General features: G+C 40.5%; 2 protein-coding genes across 3 annotated transcripts; one reads left to right on the forward strand and one right to left on the reverse strand.

The window, feature by feature from the left end:
- Positions 1–3,698: 3,698 nt before the first annotated feature.
- LOC127800584 (cytochrome c oxidase subunit 6b-1-like) lies at positions 3,699–11,522 on the reverse strand. 2 transcript variants are annotated; one of them, XM_052335285.1, is made up of 6 exons: positions 11,347–11,513; positions 8,190–8,340; positions 7,999–8,108; positions 7,816–7,898; positions 7,616–7,697; positions 3,699–4,112 (listed from the first exon to the last, which is right to left on the reverse strand). In XM_052335285.1, the coding sequence occupies exons 1-6, from the start codon at positions 11,386–11,388 to the stop codon at positions 4,059–4,061; spliced, it is 522 nt and encodes a 173-aa protein (XP_052191245.1). In that variant the 5' UTR covers positions 11,389–11,513; the 3' UTR covers positions 3,699–4,058. The 2 variants fall into 2 exon arrangements, with proteins under 2 accessions (XP_052191245.1, XP_052191244.1); XM_052335284.1 differs by having other exon boundaries at positions 7,999–8,340; positions 11,347–11,522.
- A 5,336-nt stretch (positions 11,523–16,858) lies between these two features.
- On the forward strand, positions 16,859–17,695 carry LOC127799692 (uncharacterized). Its single transcript, XM_052333914.1, has 2 exons — positions 16,859–17,245; positions 17,288–17,695. Exons 1-2 carry the CDS (start codon positions 16,859–16,861, stop codon positions 17,693–17,695), a joined length of 795 nt encoding a protein of 264 aa, XP_052189874.1.
- Positions 17,696–25,505: the final 7,810 nt, after the last annotated feature.

Here is a 25,505-nt window from a genome sequence, read left to right on the forward strand (position 1 = left end):
ATCTTACGATGCTCCCATTTTACTTTTGCACTACTCTCATTTTAGTCTCACAATGTTTCCATTTTAATCTTGCAGTGCTCAAATTTTACTCTTGTGGTGCTCCTATTTTACGCTTGTAGTGCTCTAATTTTAGTCTTGTGGTGTTGTTATTTTATTATTGTGTTGTTACCATTTTAATCATTTGGTACTCTTGGGATTATCGTCTTTACGTGGTCTCCAATCGCTCATGCCCTCGATTTCGACAGAAAAAATAAATCACAGTTGGAGCATTTGTCTCATTACGTAGTGCAAGAAATCGAACTCATAACCTATTAATGCAAATTTCAACTTATCATAATACAACCACTTAATCTATACCCTAGAAGCAATCTTTTGGTACTCTTATTTTCATCTTGCATTGCTTTAAGTTTATTCTTGTGTAGTTTTCATTTTAGTATCGTGATCCTTTCATTTCATACTTATAGTGCTCTCATATTACTTTTATAGTGCTCTTATTTTAGTATTATGGTGCTCTCATTTAGGTATTGCGGTGTTCCTATTTTACTCTTGTGGTGCTTTCATTTTAATCTTACAGTACTCCCATTTTAATCTTTCGATACTTTTCTTTTATTGTTGGAATGTTTCTGTTGTGATACTCTTTTTTTTTTTTTTGATGAATCTATTTTAATCCCACGGTGCTCTCATTTTAATTTTACAGTGTTTTCATTTTAATCTTGCAATGCTCTCATTTTAATCCTTAGTATTTTCATTTTAGACTTGTAATGTTCCTATTTTAGTTTTATAATACTTTCATTTTATACTTATGATCCTCTCATTTTATTCTTGCCATGCTTTTTTTTTTTTTTTTTTTTTTTTTAGCTTTGTGGAGCTTACATTTTAGTTTATACTAACAGCGCACGCCTTTTACTATTGTGATACTCATTTTTATTTTTTTATTTGATGAATCTATTTTAATCTCATATAGTGCTCTCATTTTAATCCTCAGTACTTTCATTTTGCTCCTGCAGTACTTCATTTTAGACTTGGGTATTCTCATATATATTTACAGATAATATTATATATATTATGATATACATAATATCGCAAAATTATAATGTTATGAATTAAGATATTATTATATACTGTAATACGTTATATATTATAATACTCCACAGTCCACATGCATATACAATGTATGATCATATATTAGTATATAATTAAAAATATAACTATCAAGTATGTATATATCATAATTAAAGTAAAATCATATATTTTTATTAAATCATTTTACACTCGTAGTACTCCTATATTACTCTTGTAGTGCTCTACTTTTTTTTTTTTTTAGGTATCTCATTTTTAACCCATACAAAAGGTCATTGTCTCTTTCAAAAGGAGGGGTTAGTCTTTGTAATTAAGACAAATTTTAGAGGTGATTATCGTAAAAATAATTAAGTAAAATTATGATAACCACAGGAATTAAGGTAATCTTTGTGAATACAACAAATACGCAAATTCAATATTATATTGTTGCAATTATTCGATACAAGAAAATAAGTGGATACGTGGACCTGTGAATTCTGATTTTTTTTTATCCAATAATTCTAACTGGCTTTTGATTAAATCTCTAATTCTAGAGAAAATTGAACCATTTTTTGGCTTTTGCTGTCACTCAAAAGCATGTACGATCAAATAAACATTTAGCAATGGAACTCAAGCCATAAAGGTGGCATCGAGAAGAGCTTAAGTTGCTGATGGTTTGTGGTTAAGCCCCTATGAAATTCAAATTAGTTCTAGCACGAATTACCAAGAAATTACCATTTTATTTAGTTGCCGTGATACATTGCCTAGATTATCACTCTTCAATCTACCTATTCTACTGATGTACTTCATTATGGGCCATGATCTTAGTATTATTCTTCAGATATCTCAGCCTGCTGCCATTGGAGAAGCATAAAGCATTGACGTTCTGTTCAAATTACTTCATGCATCCAACCAGGAAATAAAAAACCTAAACTCCCTAAAAATTTATAAACCAAGGAAATGAATAATGCAATGCCAAATGTCAATTGCCAAGATCAGAATAATGCCTTCAGGGGCACAAACCTAATTCCACTCTGGATGTTTCAGTCCTAAAGCAAAATCTCATCCAACATTAGTGTCCGTTCTGAATTTGGGATAGTGAGATAGCTGCAAGTAAACAATGACTGCCAATCTGGAAAAGACAACTTAGGCCGCGTTTGATAGCCTATTTTTTCCTCGAGAAAAGACATATTTTCCACCCAATTTTTCATTTGTGTAGTGTTTGATAGCAAAAATTTTTCAGAGAACTCATTTTCCCATTTCTTGTCACGTGATAACTTTTTCCTTCAAATCATTGAAAACAAATTCCATGGGGGGAGGGGGGGAGGAGCTCCGATTTTCTAGGCAAATGGAGCAGCAACTCACCGTGCTCCCGTCTTCATCCCCTTCAACTTCACCATTGAAGCTGGCAACGAGAAAAGGACAGAGCAAACGAGAGGGAGGGCGAGCGAGCGAGAGAAAGGACGAGCCAGTGAGTAGGTCAGTAGCGATGAGTGGCGACGAGTGGATGAGCAGGGAGGCAGCGAGAGAGAGGACGTGTGTATATATATATATATATGTGTGTGTATATATATGTATTTGTGTGCGAACGAGAGGAAGGGCAAGCAAGAGAGGGCGGGCGAGCGAGCGAGAGAGGGAGGGGCAGCAAGAGAGGGCGAGCGAGTCAACGACGGCGAGAGACTGGAGCGGGTCTGTGTATATATATATATGTCTCTATTTGTGAAAATGTGTATATTTGTACGTGTGATTGTGTATATATATATATGTGTATCTATAATTTTGTATATATAAGTTTGGAAAACAAAAAAATTTTAATTTTGTGGTTTGATTTATCTGTGAAAATGATTTAGTTAATTTAAAATAAGTTATTATTTTAATTTTTCAATATTTTTCAATACAATTTCACCATTGAATTTCATGAAAAATTGGTCATTTTTCATAAAAAATAATACCTATCAAACACGAAATATCAGAAAAATAATCAAATTCTATGAAAAATATTATCAATCAAACACCAAAAGATGAAAAATAACATCATTTTCTAGATAGAAAATTATAGCAATCAAACAGCTTAAACTTTCAATTTTCAGAAATTCATTTTCCCTAGAATTTAATTACTGGGAATTCATTTTCTTTCCACCCAAATTTCACCCTTGCTATCAAACGCACCCTTAAATCAAACTGTGAAACAGCACACCACAAAATATAAAATTTTCAGGCTTCAGAAAGCATCTGTATGAATGTCACAGAATTAAGACAGACTAGGGAGGCAGGCAGGCAACAATCCACTCATTCCAAAAAGCATTCCTCTCCAGATGTATTTTATCCAAATCAAGCATATGAAATTCGAAAGGCTTCATTAAAAGTAACAAAGTTATTGATGTAACTCAACAGGTAGCTAAATAAACAGTCCATGATGATTCAAAAATAGTAAAAAGCAGCTGGGATTAAATAACTTTTGATAGAGAATGATGGATCACCATGTGTTAACTAGTAATGGGAAAATTGCTATTTTACCATTTCTCAAATACTATATCAGCGGTGTCAATATAATATCTTAACACCAGGTAACTCAGAAATTAGGAGGCTAATTGCACATTTAAAGACCATATATGTACCAACATACTTTACCATGCCAATTCAAGAGAAGAATTTGATCCACAAGCACTCGTATCTTATTAAGTGATGTATAGAAAATGAAGGCCACTGCTTTAGTTTAAGCTACTCAGTGACCTATATTACTCTTACAAAACTGGCAAAGCTTAAAATAGTGGAAAGAGAGTACCATAAAATGATTATTGCCAAATAGCTTTAACGCAGAACAAATATGCATTTGGAACTAAACTAGTCCCAATCCAAGCTAAAAAAAATTTATTAACCAGTTTGAAATAGGGATTTCTCCTGCGATTGTTATCATTTCAAGAAATTCATGGCAGGTCCAAGCAACCTGGATAGAGCGGAGGAACTAAACCATTTTTGGGTTCTTCAGCAGACTCCATTTATAGCGGACCTGGAAAGGTACCATTCTCCCTTTGCTCGTTCCATCTGTCAATCTGCATTCACAAGCAATATAGTGAATTCAACTTTCACTTCAAGTAAAATAATAGAGGAGAAATATAGAAAACTAAAAGGTACATGGAATGATGTGTTTATCAGTACAGCTTCAAGAATGGTTTTAAAAGCTAAGAAATTGTCACAACCCCAAGGGCATAGGAGTAATTCTTCTATTACATGTATTTTTCTTTGTTGTACCTTAGGCAGTTATAGAGTTGTACCTCCAATTAGTTACTAACTCGAGACGTAACAGCCTATAAATAGGCTAAAGAAGTAGACAATGTCAGCTTATGAATGAATCTGAATTCTGTTTCTCTCTTAATTCTCCTAATTCTCCCTCCATTCTTCTGAATTCCCCCTACTCCTGTTTTCTCCCTCCCTTTCTATTCTCTTACTCCTGAATTCTTCCATAATTCCATTTCACTCCTTGGAAAACCCTAGGAACGTCACATTTGATATCAGAGCCGATCAATCATCGGTTGTGACTCCGGCAAAACTCGTAGCAGTTAAGTTCGGAATTTGACGGCGAATTCCGGCTTGTTAAGTCAGGCGGTCCTTGGACTGAAGCAAATCAGACAAATCAGAAAGGCGACTGCAGGAAACAATCTCCTACGCGATTGCTGAACATCAGTGAATTGCTTATCAGAAGTGATCCTAGCAAAGCAGATCTGCTCGGTTCTCTGGAAGCTGAGCGAGGCAAGTTCCTGGCAATTTCTGGCTTGATTCTGGCGGATTTTATTGGCTGCATCAGAATCGATCAACAGAGGAGGCGGATGATCCACAAAAGCCGATCGCAAATTGGGAAGCAGATTCATAGGCAACTGCGATCTAGGCAATCCGAAGTGATTCATCGAGAGCAACCAATCCTAGGTTGCTGGCTGGTCCGGGGATCAATTCTCATTTCGGAGGATAACAACACTTGTTCAATTCTCAGGGGATTGTTCATGGTAAATCAGATCTTGAGAGTGGTTGGTTATCGGCGAATTCTCAGACTGCGACAGAACCGACGACTTCTGGCGGTGATTCCAGCAATCCAGGAGACTTCTATTTGCTGCAACAGTTCCGACCAAACTCTAAAGGAAGCTGCAGTACAGCCAATTGAAGAGGACCTGACAAATTGCTGATTTGAGGCAATCCTTGGAAATAGATCGGCAACGAATTTTGTGGTTCGATTAGAATTTGGAAGCAGATCAGAAACTGTTCTTTGGAGGAGGTAAAATGGCAGAAGGCACAAAAGGATGAAACAGTTTGAGTCAAGGATGGAGGCGCTGGAAATGGGGATGTTACGGACTCAGGAGACTGTGACCCACAGCAGGGAGGACATCTCGGCAATAAGGGAGAACTTGCGAGAGGATCTCGCTGCATCTCGAGAGAGTATGCAGAGGGAATTAGAGAGGCACCGGGAGATGATGGATCAATATGGTCAGAGAATATACAGCATGTTCAACATGCTGTCAACATTACTGCCGTTCATCAGCAGTTTTTCCACCAAGGTTGGTTCTCGATCCAATCTTGTCTGGTGACGGACTTCTTCCTCAAGTTTTCGAGTTGGAGTTTCTGCAGAGATCCACTTTTGATCCAGTCTTGCATGGTGATGAGATTCCTCCCCAAGCTACAGTTGAGGAATATCCGATTGAAGAGCCAGCAGTCCAGGTAAGAGGTTCTTCTCAAACCACCCATTATACTCCCATGCCAAGGTTGGAGATATCAATTTTTGAAGGATCCAAACCAAGATGGTGGATCCACAGATGCGATAGATTTTTCCAGCATTACAATATAGCAGAAGGACAGAGGGTTAACCTTGCAGCAGTCTATCTAAATGATACTGCTAATTCATGGTATCAAGGCTGGAAGGAGATAAGGAGGCATGAGGCTAATTGGACTGAGTTCATGAAGGATATATGTGACCGGTTTGGGGAGAAGACAATGACCAATGTGGTTGAAGAATTTAACAAACTTCAGCAAGACAGATCTGTGACGGAGTATCAGATCCGGTTTGAAGAACTAAGATCTCTAATGTTGAATTCCCAGCCAGTTTTAACAGAGCACTATTTTGTTTCCAGTTTCATTAGCGGCCTTAAGGATGAACCAAGGCCAATTGTAAAAATGATGCAGCCTGCTACTGTCAAGCAGGCTGCTGAGAAGGCAAAGCTACAGGAGCTTACATTGGAAGCAATTTTCAATAATTACACAATCGCAACTGAAATTCAGCCTTCATTCTATCAACTATTGGAAGATAATCAATTAAATGTGAATTCTAAGGTTCATCCAAACCCAGATGCAGATAAATCATCTACTATGGAACAAAGAAGGAAGTTAGGATTATGTTATAAGTGTGGAGATAAATTCAGTCCTGACCACCGATGCCAAAGACAGTTACTGAACAAGGAAGGAGTGGAGAATGAAAATGAAGAAGAAGAACCAGCAGGAATTGGGTGATGAAGGAGGCACATTTGTAATAAGTTTCTAAGGGACAAGAAACCTCTCAAGAAGGGGGGCAATGTCTAGACCCCAAGGGCAAAGGTAGGGGTGGGCACGATACGGTTTGGGCTGTTTAGGGGGCATTTAATATGCCAAACCGCATGTGCGGTTTGGCGTTAAACCAGACCGCGCGGTCTGGTTTGGTGTGCAGAAACCACACCGCAAATGTGGTGCGGTTTTCGCGATTTGGTGCTTCCTCTACTGCTTCATTTGGTGCTTCCTTTACTGCCTAGTGAATTTTTAATTAAAACAATAAAACCAATGCATAAAATCATAGTTTTTAGATTCTTACAGTATCTTAAGAGTTCAAAAGTAAAATAAGTTACAATCTAATCGAAAATGCAAACTTAAAAGTTCAAAATCTACAACATAAGCACATGTCCATAACATAAAAATAACACAAAAATTCACAACATAATTCATGGTCAAGCAAGCATATATTTATAATTTATTTTTTAATTTTTAAGTTTTTATATATTTTTAATTTATTTTTTTATTAATACACTACTTGGCCGGTTCAATTTTAACCAAACCGTACCGAACCACTCCCCCCAAAAAACCGCGCGGTGCAGTTTTCACAGTTTGCCGATTTTTTTGCCCACCCCTAGGCATAAAAGTAATTCTTCTATTACATGTATTTTTCTTTGTTGTACCTTAGTCTGTTATAGTGTTGTACCTACAGTTAATAACTAACTAAAAAGATGTAACAGCCTATAAATAGGCTAAAGAAGTAGAGAATGTCAGCTTACGAATGAATTTGAATTCTGTTTCTCTCACTTAATTCTCCTAATTCTCCTGCCATTCTTCTGAATTCCCCCTGTTTTCTCTCTCGCTTTCTATTCTCTCACTCCCGAATTCTTCCATAATTCCATTCTACATCCTTGGAAAACCCTAGGAACGTCGCAAATGGTCAGCAGAGCAGGTGCAAAATGCATATAATCATATCAGTATAGCTAATGAGTAAAACAAATTCCAACAAGAGATTAGGTTGTGAGGGTGTGTTAAAGAATAAAGTATGTACCCATTCACCAGGGCAGAGAGACCGATAATATTTTGCAAACTTATCACATTCAGGAGCACCTTCCCCCTTTGCAGCCACGCACCTAAAAAGTAAACAAACAGGTATTTTTACTTTGTCATAAAAAGTCGTATTGCCAAGTTCATGAGCAGGAAAAATTGCAGAACACACAAATAGGCACATCCGGATGCACATTTTCTCACCGATGATACTCAATGTATCGGGTAAAGCAATGCCTAGTTTGATTTGTAGTTGGGAAGCGGAAATCTGCTGGTGCTGTCTCAAGCTGGCATCCAACCACAGGATAGGGAGCAGTGGAAATCAAGATGATGAACTGTCATTGTCACTGACGCTGGATGGAAAAGTTATGATAAGATCACATTTACCTTAACCTCTGGTGTTTCTTCAACTTCTTGATCTCCAGAGTCTTCCTGTTCAGCACTTACAGTGCTTTCCTCAGCAGCAACCTGGGTGTCTTCAGCAACACTATTTTCTCCTGCACTAATAATGGCTTCAGTGCTTTCTCCAGCAGTAACACTAGAAGCACTTGCACTTTCATCAGCAGCAGCTGGTTTACCTTCATCACTACCAACAGTAACAGAGTTTTCCTCAGTTTTTGGAGTGACAACTTCCTCAGTGGTGGCACTTGCATCAATCTTCACCTCAAGTTCTTCTGCAGGCTGCAAACCAGAATCCAGCTTCTCTTCTTTCTCCTTCAATAAATATTGCTGCCATTCAAAGAATCAAGCAAAAGGTTTTAACATGACAATTCGATAATAAAAGTCCACAGGAGATGTTAAGTTAGAATGGCTCTCTCATTGTCAGCTGACCACCACTTCTAGATGTTAACATGACCATCTCAAATATCATGAACTCAATTCTTACAAGCTAAAAAGACTAAGATTTATTCATGCGGGTAGTACAAAATTCAGAAAATATGAGAGAGCAGCAAAATTACCCTTTGCAAAGATATATTTCTTTTCTTTCTTCTAATCTCCGTGTGTGGGTTTTTTTTTTTTTTTTTTTTTTGGGGGGGGGGGGGGGGGGGGGGGCTATCTAAGAACAAAACAAACAACATAAGTTACTGTTCACTATGAATTGCCTGCTCAGGGAGAAACCACAAAATCAACTTAAAATTCAAAGAGGAAGATATCAAGATAAGTTGATGCAGTGCGAACATAAGAGAAAGCGCAAACAAATGGAAATACATATTGTAGCCCACAGAAATATATATTGAAAAAGATATGCACAGCAGTAAGTCTTCATACAAATATAACGTCCAGCAACATTTATAGGATGAGGAATGCAGAGAAATGCAAATGCAGTGGGAAATTAATGAGAAGGAGCACTTTCTGAAAGAGTAAAACTATTAGGATAAAGAGTTTATACATTATAATTTAAAGTCAAAAACATATTCTAGAAGTACATAAGCAGAAAAAGAAAAAAAATACTCAGTCCATATGCTTTACAAACCTCAAATCACAAACTGAAAATTCAAGCCATTAAACACTTCGTATTATTCAACTTGAGTAATATCTGGGGAAATAGACTCATATCCATGGGTGATTTTTATATTTTTAGGAAGAGAAAGTGGTGTATCTTTCTCTCTCATTTTCTTTCTTTTTGGATTCAGAGATGTAAGATTAAAACATGCACAGGGATCATGGGCATAACTTAGAACCCAGCTCCCTAATATATTGTATCATTCAAAAAAATTTGAAAAAATAGAATAATTGATCTGAGTACAAAGAGGACAAATTTTACCCACCAATTTAGAAAAGGTGTTCATCACTTCTTCCTTGGTTTTTTTTAACAAGGCTGGAATGGTACCCATTCAAGATAAAATGTATTTCAGATTATTAGAACATTTGAGAAGATGGGGGGGGGGGGGGGGGGGGGGGGCATGAAATGGAAAAAGTTCATATCAAAAGAAATGCAGGAAGCCTAACAAAGAAAGGGAAACTATTAGACATGATCTGGAATATAATAATCTTACAAAAGATATGGTCATGAATAGAGATGATTGAAATGAAACCCACTTAATAGAATTAAGTTGCAGTAGTGTTGCTGAAATCAATCTCCCTTACACACTCCACAAGATCCAAATAGAGCATGGAGTACCAAAAACCAAGCCTTCTTCATTTACTTACTAATAGGAGCAGTTCTCCAAGACAAAATTATGGGCAAAAGCCAAATGCAACTCAAGTTGAACCAATATAAGGGACAAAAATCCTCAGGCCACTACACAATGCAAAAGAAGATGATCTATCTCAGGTGTTTTATTTAATTTAGTTTGTGGTGTACGGAATGATCACAGCCACTTAATAATCATGTGATTGACACAGACCTCAAGTATGGTCCCAATCTTAATGTCTTTCCAGTGGTTAATGATGGGAAGAGAAACCCTATGCCTATTGCCTAGTTCTTCCCTCTACATCAAAGACCCTTCCTATCCCAATCAGATCGCCCAACATTTTTCAGAAAGGACGGATAGAAGATCTCTAACCTCCAAATGCCCAAAATACTGCTATAAAGGGTGCAAAAACAGGAGCAATTCCACAAAACATTCTCCAATGTACCCCATTCATATATTGCATCTGGCTAATTATCATTATCGAGTGGTGTGGTCTATAGTAGCAACTTGAGAGGACATAAGACATTTTGGCCAATAGGACAAAAGCTGCTGACCAACCAATTTGAGTGAGCAAGTTAATCCTCAGCCTACAATTTCATTATTTTTCAATCATAAACGCATCAATGAATATGTCCTTCGTTATGTTTTGTTTTTGCAGGCCATTGCTGCAAAGCCCAGCAATAAAGGCTAGTGAACTCACATTTAAGAAGAATGGAGCATAAATTATGTTAAAATCATAATCTGCATCTTCTTTTGTTACATTCTGCATTTAATGCAGCAAAGGGTTAATGAGTTGGTTTTAATGGATGTTAAATTATTAGTTAAATTACATTACTCAAATCCATTCTGTAAAAAAAAATTACCAACCACAACTTATGGGGCAATAACAGAAAAAGAAAAATGACCAATTCCATGGCCACTTCAGGAAGAGCTTCCTTGAAAAGACCCGAGATCCTAACAGCCAAACATCATCCAGGCCAAGAAGGTGCAAACTTATCTCAAACGAAACTTAAATTCATTCCTAACAACACCCACAAAAGAAGTCTATGAAACTTCTGAAGTCAATCAACCACTGAATTGGCAATCACAAGAATGGGCATGGCATGAGTGGATAGGAGAGAGCGCCTTTAATAAGACAAATCAACCTCATGAAATAGATAATGCCTCAACTAGGAGAGTGAATTTAGCCCCACCCCCATCGTGGTAGACACGAACAGGGAGCCAGATTACAACAGTTTACCTTTTAAGACCAGTGAATCATAACATAAATAAATAAGAATATTTGAAAGCACCTCACAAGATCAGATCATCACCCTGAAATCTGAAGATCTACTCCAATCAAAGCCCAACAAAGGAAAGCAAAGATCGATGCTCAGTTTGAAGAAAATTCACTGAATGCACTACAACTATCAAAAGAAAATCACAAGAACAAACACTACGAACATAAGATTTTAGAAAGTAGCTAGGTTGGATAGGGAATGCAATCTCAGGATTCTCAGCCCCCAAACGGATTGCAACATTACAGAGAAGAGAAAGGAGCACAAACATGTCTGAAAGAATTGAATACATAAGAATAAACACATGTGCTTTTAGTAAGTACCTCAGATAGGCTTGGGGTTTTTGCGGTATGGACTTCCGCCATGGACGACTGGAGAGGAAGATTCGGCTGCGAGAGATGCGGCTATCGAGAATAGAAAGAGGACGAGCTCTGGAATTAGGTTTTAGAGATATACAGTGACTCAGTGGACTATACTAGAGGGAGCGCGTCGGCCAAACCCAGTGAGCCACGTCTCGTGAACCCCCACGAGCCAGCGAGTCCTCGGTCCAGGACTCGGAATTGATAAGAACCGAACCCCTTCTATTATATTCTCCTTAAATCCTTCCCTATTCAATTTTTCTCGTGGCATAAGTTAAAGTTAAAGTGATAGCCAAATAATGTTAATATCAATAAGTCATAAATTTGATAATCGATTTAAATAAGGGCTAAAAATTTATCTATAATTTACTTTCTTTGCCGAAATTAAGAACATGAGAGGTGAGGGACTGTGCAAAGACTATAATGTGAGAGTTTATTAGGATTATTTTTATTATTTAACAATTTTAATGAGAGATTACAGTATATAAAGAAAAGTGATAAAAAAAAAAAGGTGTTTAAGAGAGTGTTACTAACATTTTTTATATAAGAAATAATTATAAATGCCCTTATTATAGAACATAAATAGGTTTTAATCTATATTAACTCTTTATTTATCATGAAGTGATAGTTCCTATCATAGCTATCCTTAGAGATTAAATGAATAAATTTGTAAATGAGACAATGATACTTTATTCTTTCAATGGTTTGAGAGAGTGAAAATTTTCTTTAAATCCTCATTTTGAACAAATAAAATGGAAGGAGTAAAAGGGGAATTTTATTTCTGTCCACTAATTTAATCACTTAAGAAATTACAAATATTGTGTAACAATATTATTGAAATTAATAATTTTTCTCTATGATTTTAGTTCTATTTTTAAAAAAAAAATTGTTATTTACGTAGCATTTGTTAAAATGAATAAGATAAAATTGTATCAAAATAAGATTTGAATGTTTTCCCAATCAAAATATAAAATGATTAAAATAAGGTTATGAAGTATTTCAAATTTTTATTAAACTATTTGTTAAATTTTTTAAAATACACTGGAGAACATGTGTTTCTTTTTTTTTTCCTTATATGTAAGATTTAAGATATGCATATTTGAAAGGAGAGATAAAAACACATTTGGAAAATATCAAGTAAAAAGTCACGTGATTTTTTTTTAAGAGTTACCAGATAAATCTTAACAAAAATATTAAAAATGACAAAAGTTTGTAATGCTTTTTATATCTTACATTTTTTTCGGTCTATATCATAATTAACAAATAATACCTTAGCAAGAATAAAGTAAAAGATTTGCTAACATCTATCCAAAATTAACAAGCAATCCAAATTTATTTTTGATAAATGTCTATCTATTCTATTATATATGCAAACATCAACTTTGGGTATTATGAAATTTTATTAATAAAGTATTTGTCTAAAATACACCTATTACTTTTTTTAAATTTCACATAATACCCTTTGTATTTTGCCTTTAAAAGAAAAACAACTACATCTAAAATAGTTAAGAGATTGTTGGAAATAATTAGAGGGGTTGTGGCAGTTGATTATCTTTTATTTTTCAATGCCTTTCTAGTTTGTCATTAGGTTTAGGTGGGGCAGGGAAAAGAGAGACATCTAGATTTCTCCAAGTACATTTATTGACTATAGATTGGCGACCAGGTCTTCACAATATGTTGTTGGGTTTGATTTTTCAATTGTCACATACATTTTAATGGTTAAATTCATTTCTCCAAGTACATTTCACAATATGTTGTTATTAAGTCAAATTGCTCCAATAAATGTATTGTGTTTTTTGATGTTCAATAATATCTCATTCTTAAGTTATTAAGAATATGTTGACGAGATTTTTTGATAACAAGATTTCTTAAATGTTCCTAGTCCTTAGATTTTTCAAATAGGGATTTTGATTAATCAATTATAAATTAGTACGTAAGTTTACTATTTTGATTAATATGTGATACTAATAATAAATTATAGTGAGTCGCGTGCTAAAAAGCATGTGATGCTTATAGTAAACGAATGAGTGGTTGTTAGTTGAACAACACACTAAACGTAATGCCGATAACAAATCACATAGCAAAGTGGATAATTGTTTTGTTATCAAGTTGTGATTGTGTAACTAAACCTTTTATTTGAAGCAATATAGTTGCCTTATGTATTGGTGTATGAGATTTGTTGATGAGCAAACTCATCTAATTGCAAAGTGGGAATGTTCATCGTATGGTCTTGTATTGTTGGCATATAGAGGCAAGTGTTTGTCAATAGGATCCATAATCTTTATTATGATAAAGTGAACATCCTATGCAGTCTTCTATTAATGTGATATAAGAAGTCCTTGGACAAGGTATTAATGATAAAAAAAAAAAAGAGTTTTTTGATGTGGCATCTAATCACATTAATTAAGGTCAATCGCATAGTTATTGAATTTGTAAGTTTATCACTCTATGACTTTTGCTTAATCAAGACGTTATGTGATTGAAGGATTGTATGACATAGTAACTATTGACTATAATAGGTTCATAATGAATAGATTTCATTGCCACTTAAATTATCTTAATATGTTACTAAATGTCACTTAGGATCGTCAAAATATCTTTAAAAGATGGAGAGATTCTTAAGATGGGTCGAAGTGTTCAATCGACATCAAAAGTGTTTGATGTTATCTGATTGCTACTTGGAAGTGAACCTAGAAAGTCACTCGTAGGAAAACGAGGAATGCGAAATTAGATCTATGTCACTTGTAATGTTTTCGACATTATTAATATTTAATGGTGGGTTTTATAAAGTCATTAAGAGTTAATAACCATATTCATTAAGTGTTAATGGATCACATGCAATATATGAAAGATAACGCATCATGCAAACAAAACTGTCAATTACTTTCTACAGTCAGTCAAAAGTTTCTCCAAAAGTCGAGAAAATTGTTGATCGCTCGACATAAACTATCGAATGGTTTTGTTCGTCAGATTGTGTGAGAAAGTTTTGAGAAAAATTGGTTTTTCCACACACATGTTTCTAGTTGTCACTCATCTGAAGGCATGTTGTGGGGACTTGTTGCACTCATATTGGCTATTTCTAATTCAGTTGATGAGAAGAGATTAGAAGAAAGTAATAGAAGATTAATCAGTCTCTCGGCTATCTTGCTAGTTGTTTTTTCTTGTTGCTTTTTTCTTTTTCCAACATCATAGCTACAGATTTTGCTTAAGTGTTGAGCATACTTTAAAGACTAAAAGAAAACTAACAAGTGCTGGTAGCTCGAGATCTTCTAGCTAGCACTTAACGTAGATTTAGAGTTGGTTTTGGAAAACTAGTTTAGTGTGAACCAACTAGGCCCTCAACAACTTGAAGAGGATGAGGTATTCAAGTATAAATGATTTCTACACCTTCTCAGTAACTTCTAACCGAGTATGTACTAAACCATTCACTTTACTACATGTGATGTAATAATGCATTGCTTAAATATCCAAATATTCATATGTTTGTTATGTCAATTCCATTGCGTTTCATGAGATAAAATTTTTAAAATACACATACATCCATATGAGTTCCCCAACACCACGACCATTGGAAGGATAGCTGCAATGATCTAGAGAAACCCCAACTACCATTACCCTTCATCGCTACTCGTGAAGAAGAATAATCAATATCTCATTATTGTGGAAGAAGCCAATCAATCTCACTATCACTCCCAAATTTTTTCAAAAAAGTAGGCATGCTATTGCCCACTGCCTTTATAACCACTAACGGCAGGGGCGTATCTATGCTTGAGCTGCCCTGGGCTGAAGACCAGGGCAGCTCACAATTAAAATTAAATTTATATTAAAAAATATTTTTTAATAATAAATTAGTCTTAAAAAAAATTACAACCTACCCCAAAATATGTTATGTATAATTTTACATATTAAAAAAAAAAAAATTCAGTCTCCCCTTACATAAATTTCTGGATCTACCCCTGACTAATGGTGTCTGCAAACCACCATCACCTAGCTTCTCACCTATCAAGAAAGACATTGTAGTGGGTGGGTTGTGTAAGCTTGACTCATTTAGTCTCACCTGAGCAGGCTTTGCTTAGGTTAATTTGAATGTGTGTGGTTTAATAATTTTGGTAAATGACTTAAGGCATATTGTTTTGGCAATTTTGGGTGAATTTGCTTAAGGTTATACTATTTTTGTGTTTGTGTTGGGTTTGAATTTGAGTTGGGTGAGTTTGGTTTTAGGCAATTTGTCTAATTTGGGTTTGTGGTTGATTTGTAAGAGATTAGAGTTGGTTTGATTTTGATAATATTTTGGTGATGAGTATCTTAATACAAAATTTTAGTAAGTGTTGCTTAAATAATTTTGATATAAGTGATTTGAATTTAAAGGTCTTAACCTTCAATAGTTTAAACTTAAACTATCTTAAACAATTCTTCACAATAGTTTTGAACTTATTGATGTGGCACCACCTAAAATTACCAAAATACCCCTATGCGCCAATAGTCTTACCCGCCACATGGATCGCTTGAGAGACTGACACATGGCAAGTCAACAATCCGGAGCGGAGCCCGAAAAATCTGGGTCGAGCCACAAGACCCATTCCAACTTGACCGAGATCCTCGAGAGTCGTGCCCCCGCTCATCACGGATTTATCTCAGGTACCCTATAACAGGTCTGCATATAAAAGACAAGAGTCCTCACCAGGTATGACCAAGCTCTACAGCTCTCACAGTTATTACTACTTGCATTTATTCTACTGTTTTGAGCGTCGGAGTCCACCCTAGGAGACTCTAGCCCCGCCACTTCGTTGTCTTGCAGGCTCTATCACCGAGGTTCGACATCGCCAAGTCCGAGGTTCGATTCCCGAGGTCCATTCGCAGAGGTGGCACGTAGTGGTCGGTCCCAAAAACCATCATCATTTGGCGCCCACCGTGGGGCCGACATCCAGACTCGCCAGCCTCTTCTTTCCCTGCCTCATGCTTCAGACTTTAACTCCTCACCTCGGACCTCGGTCTTTCCAGAAGTATCACACGACTTTCACTCCTGGCCATAACTAACTACATGGCTCCCCGAAGGGATGTGACTCGTAGCCAGGCTGGGGCTAATTTAAAGGCCCCACCGCAAGGGGAAAATCCACCACCTCCGGCCAATCCAATGCCAGAGGATCGACTCACCAGGCTAGAGAATCAGGTCCAACAGTTAACAGAGTTGTTGACTAGTTACTTACACCAGAATGAACAACATCCTACACACGTGCCTTCTCAGCGTGCAGAGCACCAGTCGCCTCCTCTTATTCGGGAGCCTCGTCAATCCTGCCAGTCGGGCCATGAAATCCACCCCTATGAGGCGACAGGATCTACTTCTTCCCCCTCACGAGAATGAGGGAGTTCGCAGGAGAGGCGACTGCATTTCTTAGAGAGGCAAGTCCAGGAACTCAAAAAGGGAAAGGAAGAGCTGCCCCACCTCGGCTCTAACCAACCCTTGAGCAAGGGCATCATGTCAGAGGTTCCACCAAAAAGGTTTCGTATCCCATCCATCAAGCTCTATGATGAAAGCACCGACCCCTATGATCACGTAGAACTTTTCTACTCTCACATACTAGTGCAATCGGGGTCTAACGCGATGTGGTGCCGGACATTTTCGGCTACTTTGGGAGGTCATGCCCGGACTTGGTACTCATGTCTTCCCCATCGTTCCATCAACAGTTGGGAAGAGCTGAAAACTTGTTTCCTAGCCCATTACGCTCCCTTGAAACGCCATCGGAAGTTTTCCATGGCTCTGGTAAACATTAAACAAAATCAGGGTGAATCCCTAAGGGATTTCGTGGCTAGGTTCAATGAGGAGGCGTTGAGCATTGACGAGTTCGATCAGCGGATCGCAATGGTGGCTCTCTAAAATGGCTTGAGGGCTGGACCATTTGCTCAGTCCTTAGCTAAAACTCCACCTTGTACTTTCATAGAAGCCCTTACACGGGCTAACAAGTACATCAATGCTGAAGAGGTGATGAAGGTGAAGCGGGCTGAACAGCCTGACAAGAAAGAAAGAGAGAAGGAGAAGAAAAAGCCGATGGTGGAACAGAAGACGAACTACTACCCCTCCCGAGCTCTAGACCGCCCGGGTTTTGGGGGTGCAAGGGGAAGCCCAGTGAGTTACACTCCCCTCAATACTAGTCGAGCAGAGATACTCTTGGCACTGGAAGACAAGAATTACTTGCGACGTCTTCCCCCATTGAAGTCTCCACCTAACACTCAAAGCAAAAAGAAGTATTGTCGCTTCCACTGCGACCACGACCACGAGACAGAGGACTGCATCCAATTGAAAGAAGAGATATAGGAGCTTATCAACCGGGGTTACCTCCGTGATTTCGTTAGTCGAGGAAGTGTGAGCTCGGGCAGGGTAGAATCCCAACCGGAGCAAAGAATGAGGTCTCCTACTCGTGATCGCTTTCGAGAGCGAAGTCGAACACCGCCCCGGAGAAAAGGAAAACAGCCCACCAAGGAAGGAGGACAGAAGTTTATCTTGTACACGTTGGTGGCGGGAACAGTTCCAAGGTCTCACTCAACTGCTCCCAAGAGCATGGTAAAGGAGAATGTGGTCATCACATTCTCCGAAGAGGACCTTCCGGGCTACCCCAACTATTCAGATCCGTTGGTGATCATTGCTCAGGTAGGAGAGTGGGAGATGATGCGAATTCTCGTAGACCCGGGTAGCTCTTCAAAGATTCTTTACAAGAGGGCGTTCCTAGGGATGAGGTTCACTCCCGATCAGCTGAGGCCAGTCTATGTCCCATTGGTGGGTTTTGATGGAGTGGTGATTCATTCCAAGGGGTTGATCCGGCTACCCCTGACGGTCGGTAGTGGCTCTCATAAATCCTAGGTGGCATTGGATTTTTTGGTTGCGTATGTGCCCTCAGCATACAATATGATCCTTGGTAGGTCTGGGCTTAGTGCTCTGAGGGCGATACCGAGCACGTATCACATGGTGTTGAAATTCCCTACTCCATGAGGGATTAGCAAGGTAAGAGGAGACCAACAGCAAGCTAGGGAATGCTACGTAGCCTCCTTGAGTGCCACTATTGCCAAGGGGTCAGAGTCAGACTCAAGACTGAACCAGGATGCTGTCCCTTAAGACGGTCAGGGCCAGATGGAGACAGAACAGGGGAAAGCCCCAAGTATAGGAGCAGGTCAGAGATCGGTAAGGGGGGAGGGACAGAGTTCCGCCGCTCCTCCCATGGTGGTTACCAATTTCATCTTGAAAGGTTCGAAGGAGCCTAAGACCTCAGAGCCAGTGGACGAGCTCGAGGAAGTCTTGCTAGGGGAAGAGCTCGATTGGACAGTGTGGATCAGTTCCAAGTTACAGGAGCCCTTGCGGTCCGAGGTCCTTTCACTCTTGCGTCGGTATCAAGATGTGTTTGCTTAGTCTACACTGGATATGCCGGGGATAGACCTGGTTGTCATGACCCATTGCTTTGGGCTCTACCCTGATTGCGTGCCGATGAGGCAAAGGAAGAGGAAGTTTGCCCCAGAGTGGGCTAAAGCTATAGAGGCTGAGGTGGAAAAGCTTATGGAGGCTAATCATATTCGGGAGGTCGACTATCTAGAGTGGTTAGCCAACGTGGTCCTTGTTTCTAAGGGGTCGGGAAAATGAAGGCTTTGTATTAATTTTAAAGATCTTAATAAGGCCTGCCCGAAGGACAGTTACCCTCTGCCCAGGATTGACATGTTGATTGACGGAACAACGGGATGTCAGCTGATGAGTTTCTTGGATGCATTCCAGGGGTACCACCAAATCCCATTACACCCTAAGGATCAGGAAAAGATTGCCTTCATCACAGATAAGGCCACCTATTGTTATCGAGTCATGCCCTTTGGGTTGAAGAACGCCGGAGCTACATATCGAGGTTAGTCAACAAGTTGTTCAAGGCTCAGCTCAGTCGAAACATGGAGGCTTACGTTGATGATATGTTGATCAAGAGTCTCTTAGCTGAGCAGCATCCAGACAACTTGGAGGAGTGCCTTCAGACCTTGCGCCAGTATCAGATGAAGCTCAACCCGGCTAAGTATGCATTTGGGGTGACAGCTGGTAAATTATTGGGGTTCATGGTGCATTACCGGGGGATAAAGGCTAATCCCTCAAAGATAAAAGCGATTCTCGAGATGCCTCATCCTCGTAGTATCAAGGAGGTGTAGAGACTAACCGGGAGGATCACGGCATTAGGGAGGTTCTTGGCAAGATCTGCGGAGAGGCAATTGCCATTTTTTAAGGCCTTGACTCGGGTCCAGAATTTTGCATGGACAGAGGAATGCCAGGAGGTGTTTGAGTAGCTGAAATAATGTCTAGTCTCCCCCCTAGTCCTAGCTAAGCCACAGCCGGGAGAGTCGCTATACATTTATTTGGCTGCCTCGGATAAGGCCGTCAGTTCGGTTTTGGTACGGGAGGAGGACAAAGTTCAAAAGCTGGTCTACTGTGTGCGCAAGAGATTGGCTGGAGCCGAGATTCGTTATACTCCAACAGAAAAGTTGGCCTATGCCCCAGTCATCTCCGCTCGAAAGTTGAGGCCTTACTTCGAGGCACACCATATTACCGTCCTATCAAGTCAGCCATTGAGGCATGTGTTGGGAAAGCCGGACTTGTCGGGAGAATGCTCAAATGGGCGGTGGAGCTAAGTGCCTTCGACATCGACTATCGACCTCAGCCGGCCATCAAGGCACAGACTCTTGCTGACTTTATCGTGGAGGGCACCCTACCAGTGGAAGCAGATGAAGGAGTTTCCCAGACTTGGACTCTTTCTGTGGATGGCAGCTCTAGTGTCGGAGGTAGTGGTGCTGGATTACTGCTCCAGGGCCCCGATGACCAGGCTTAGCTATGTGCCTTCCACTTTGAGTTCAATGCCTCTAACAATGAGGCTGAGTACGAGGCGCTCATTGCCGGGCTCAAACTAGCGAAACAGATGGGAGTCAGGGATTTGGAGGTATATTCTTACTCGAACTTAATTGTGCAACAGGTCACATGGGAGTTTGAGGCCTGGGAGGACGCTATGGCCCAATACTTGGCAATAGCCAAGGATCTAATGGCATGATTTCAAGCAGTGAAAATCAATCATGTCCCACGTGCGCAGAATGCAATGGCGGATGCTCTCTCGAGGATAGCTGCTTCTTCCTTCCCCAGGAATTCTCGAGCTGTCTACATGGAGTCATTGCCCCAGAGGAGCATAGAGACAGAAGCAGAGCAGCTTTGCGTAGAAGGGGTATAAAATTGGATGGATCCGATTGTAGCACATCTAACCAATGGATGGATACCAGAGGAGGAACAAGAGAGTCTAAAACTCAAGCGTCAGGCTGCCAAGTTTCTTCTGATCGGATCAAACCTTTACAAGAAATCCTTCACTCAACCGCAGCTGAAATGCATTGAGCCCGTCGAGGCCTACTACATCTTAAGGGAAATCCACGAGGGAATTTGCGACAATCATATCGGAGCTCGGTCTCTTTCCCAGAAGGCATTTCGGCAGGAGTATTATTAGCCAACAATGATGAGCGACGCTGTGCAGTTGGTCCGGACCTGTGAGAGATGCCAAAGAACTTCCAACCTAGTTCATACCCCGGCAGTTGAACTCACCCACCTGGCTTCACCTTGTCCATTTGCCAGGTAGGGAGTGGATATCCTCGGGCCCTTCCCGCTAGCAGCTGGACGAAACAAGTACCTGATAGCGGCCATCGACTACTTTACTAAGTGGGTGAAGGCCGAGCCTTTAGCAACTATTACAGGCCGGAGGGTAAAGCAATTACTCTGGAAATCCATCATCTGCTGGGTCGGTATTCCAAGGGTGATAATAACGGATAATGGCACCAATTTGAGGACCGATCAGTGCAAGAATGGTGCCGCAAGTTGGGGATTAAGCAGCATTTTACCTTGGTGGCCCATCCTCAAGCTAATGGGCAGGTGGAGCTGACAAACAGGACCATTCTACAAGGACTCCGAGCTCGAGTTGAGAAGGCGGACGGCCGATGGGTAGATGAGCTCCCCAATATACTATGGTCCTATCGAACCACGGCATGAACGGCTATAGGAGAATGCCCTTTCACATTGTGTTATGGCTCGGAGGCTCTTATCCCAGTCGAGATTGTGGTGATGAGCTACCGAGCGGAGCATTTCGATCTGGAGGTTAACGAGCAAGGGCTAAGGTGCAAATTCGACAAGCCGCGTATAATCAGCGCATTGCTAGGTACTACAATCGATGAGTCCACGCTAGGAATTTCATGCCATGAGATCTTGTATTGCGACTGTTTGACATGAGTCATCCTCAGGATACGAATAAACTAACTCCGAACTGGGAAGGATCGTATCGAGTGGTGGAATCCTTAAGTTCGGGGGGATATCGACTAGAAGACATAGAAGGCAAGCCCTTGAAGCATACTTGGAATGTGCAAAACTTAAGAAAGTTTTATCAATGAGCAAGGGAATTCCCCGAACCTCCTTGTACTCTTTTTATAACTAATAGCAAGATTTCGAATCCTTTCCATCTAATAGTAATTTCAAAAAAGACAACACTTCGCCAAGGAAAAATTCAAGGGTCACGAGCCCTAGGCCGTCCTCAAAGGTGGACTAATGGCCACAGAAAAACTCTAACCCAACACCCTCCTTCGTGAGGGAGTGGCTAAAATCCAAGGGTCACGAGCCCTAGGTCGTCCTCAAATGTGGACTAATGGCCACGAAAAAACTCTAACCCAACACCCTCCTCCGTGAGGGAGTGGCTAAAATCCAAAGGTCACGAGCCCTGAGCCGTCCTCAAAGGTGGACTAATGGCCACAAAAAATCTCTAGTCCAACACCCTTCTCCACCAGGGAGGGGCTAAAATCCAAGGGTCACGAGACCTAGGCTGTTCCCAATGGCGGACTAATGGCCAAGGAAATGTTATAGCATAACACCCTCCTGTTTGTCGACTTAGGGAGAACCAAGGGTCGGATTAGCCCTCTTCAACTATGCAATGGATCGGGGTTCAACTAGTCTTGGCCCATATGTCCACAATCAAGAAATGAGTAGTCAAAATGGAATGACATTGTATAAAAGTACAATAGTCCAATACATGGTGATAAATGGAGTACAAAAAACCCTAGCTAGGAAAAGAGGAAAAAACTCCAGCATCAGGCGGAGCATCGTTATCGTCGGCCATCTCTGAGTCCTCCATCTCGGCCACAATTTCTTCAACAAACCGAACATTGGACATGTCCAAGTCCGGATGAGCTCGGAGCACCTCAGTTGCATGGGCTTGAAATCCCTTAGTCCAAACTTCCTACAAGTTTTGCTGGATGAACTCTTCCATCTCAGGAAGTTTGATGGGCTCGGCATACTTGCGCTCGTACTTACGAATAACTAAGTTCGCCTGGGATAACTTTGAGCCCGCCCGGGATAGCTCTGCCTCAAGCTCCTGAATATGTTGGTCCAAGGATTGTCGCTCGGAGGACAACTCATCCATGTTCTTCATCTGGCTCTCTAGTAATTCGTCATTCTCATGCAACTGTGTGTCCAGCTCCAAGGTCTTTCGAGAAGTTTGGGAAAAATGTCTAGAAAAGTCTGAAACTAGTGTGACCACCTGTAATGAACAAGACAAGTAAGGGCAACATAGCTAGGCCTGAAAAATGTTAATAAAGTAGAGGGGATTACCTGGGCCAAATAATTGCACAAGGCGGCTTCCACTGCCTCTGAGGACTGTTCAACCAGCATTTGACGGTCGGCGGGGGTGGCGAAGTGGTGAATCATGCGTCTCGCCACCTGACTATGTCGACTAAGGTCGTTTTCTTTCACACCCTAGTCAGGAACATAGTCTGGATAGTGGGGGGGACTCGGGGGCAGGCATGGGCTGTCTCGGAGGCTGGGAAGTCCTCTTCCTCCTAGTGTGGCTAGGCTCCCCTTCCTCAGCTGGAAGGGGATCCAAGGCGGCTTTCCCTTCGTGAGAGCAGGGGCGCCCTCATCCTCTGCGGGTCTTCGTTTGTTCTTCCCCCAGATGAAAGCGGTACTCACCATCTTAGTTGCAAAGGCATAGGCAAGATATCAGTGGCAAGAAAAATAACAAGTCAAAAAGTATGAAAATAGGGGGAAAATGACTACCCAAAGTGACATCGGACTCGAGACAAGTGTAAGTGGATAAACCCCCCAGGTACAAGGTACGGTCACATATCAAGGCCCGAGCGTTGATGGGGTTCAACTCCCTCAAGATCTGAATATTACGAAGCTCACCCTGCGTGATCTCGCGACTATGGACTTTTGAGGGCTGGAAAGCCCACTCGACTGGCACCCCGAAGCTGACCCCCCCGTCTTTCAAGCCAGCAAAGAAAAATCTACTCTTCCATCGTTTTACCGAGGTGGGGTTATCAACTATGAACTGAAGCTAGTTGAGGGGAGAGAAGGCGAATCGAGGTTCGATTTTACTAATGGGGATTACCTTGAACATCTTAAAGAAGAGTTGGGCAGTAGGCTCAATGTCTCAAGCTCAACAACAAAGAACGAAGGTAACCAGGCACCTCCAGCCATTGGGAGTCAGTTGAGAGGGACATAACCCCATGATAGAGAACACCTCAACTACGGGGGCCGCAAGGGGAAACCTAAGGCCAGCAACGAGGGCTTGCTCGTACACTGTGATACAACCATGGGGGGTCTGGTGAGCTCTCAGACCTCGGGGTTCACTGTATCAATACTCATCATGAATAAGGTGATATTTTCTGAGGAGGGAAAACAACTCTCTCTCAGTTATGGTGGAGTGGTCCATGGTCAGATCCTCGGGTAAGTTTTCTAGGTTGGGATCACTACTCACATGGGACTCCGAAGAGGAATGAGGTGAAACTCTTTCGGGCCACCTAAGTTTCTCAGGCCTACGAAGGGGGCCATGGGAGGGACTGGATAACTCAACGTTCAATTCCTTACTACTAGAACTAGTTCTGGAGGCTTCAGGCTCAGAGGAATAAGAGGAAGAAGACATGCTAAAATTACGAATAAAAATAGCCAAGAAGAGATCACTGATCAGGAGAATGAAGGCAAAGATCAGGGAAGAAAAACCACAATTGGGCTCGAGTCTAAGGGAGCTCAGCAAGCACGGTTTAGCTTGAGAAATCTCGAACTACGCCTGCAACAAAGAAATGCCAAAGAAACGGGTCAGTCAAGTTAAACCTTATTTTGAAGTCTATTTTGTTATTATTAACATAATAATAATAATAATAATAATAATAATAATAATAATAATGATAATGGGAGGGGGGAAAGCCCAAGGGTCGGCCATGGCCGACCTAATGCTCACCCATTTATATATATTTATATATATACATATATATATATAAAGCCAGAAATAGGGCTCCCCAAAGGGAGGTCGGCCATGGCTGACCTCGGCTAGGGCCGAGCTCACCCGGCCCTAGCCAACCTTGGCCAGGCCGAGCTCTGGCTCGGCCATGGCTGAGGGAGCTTGGCCTCGCCAGATCTTGGCAGGGCAGACCTCTGCCTGGCCTAGGGAGAAGATAGTTTAAAAAAAAAAAAATCAAAAGAGAAAAAAAAAAGCATAAGGAAAAAATAAAAGTAAAGGAGGGAAGGAAAGGCTAACCTCAAAGAATTGGTAGCTTGTCTTGGAGTGATGATTATGGGGTGGGGCCTTAGGGCTTATATAGAGGGGGCTCAAGCCCTCCAACCAAACACCCCTTAAAAATTCAAAGCAGCGAATGTTTCCCTCTAACCAAGGACCCTTTGTAATTTCAAGGTAATAAATGAGATTATTAGGCATTAATCTTATGCTTAAAAACACCCTTGTGCGTCCTGGAGAGAATTTACGATCAAATACCTCAGAAATTAAGCTACTCATCGACTCAACAAGATTCTCAACTCGGCTCAAGAAGTGAAGGGCAAATGATGTGGCACCACCTAAAATTACCAAAATACCCCTATGCGCCAATAGTCTTACCCACCACATGGATCGCTTGAGAGACTGACACGTGGCAAGTCAATAATCCGGAACAGAGCCCGAAAAATTCGGGCCGGGCCGCAAAACCCGTTCCAACTTGACCGAGATCCTCGGGAGTTGTGCCCTCTCTCATCACAAGTTTATCTCGGATACCCCATAACGGGTCTGCATATAAAAGACAAGAGTCCTTACCAGGTATGATCA

This window comes from Diospyros lotus, chromosome 4 (genome assembly GCF_014633365.1).
Source record: "Diospyros lotus cultivar Yz01 chromosome 4, ASM1463336v1, whole genome shotgun sequence".
NCBI classification, from domain to species: Eukaryota; Viridiplantae; Streptophyta; class Magnoliopsida; order Ericales; family Ebenaceae; genus Diospyros; species Diospyros lotus.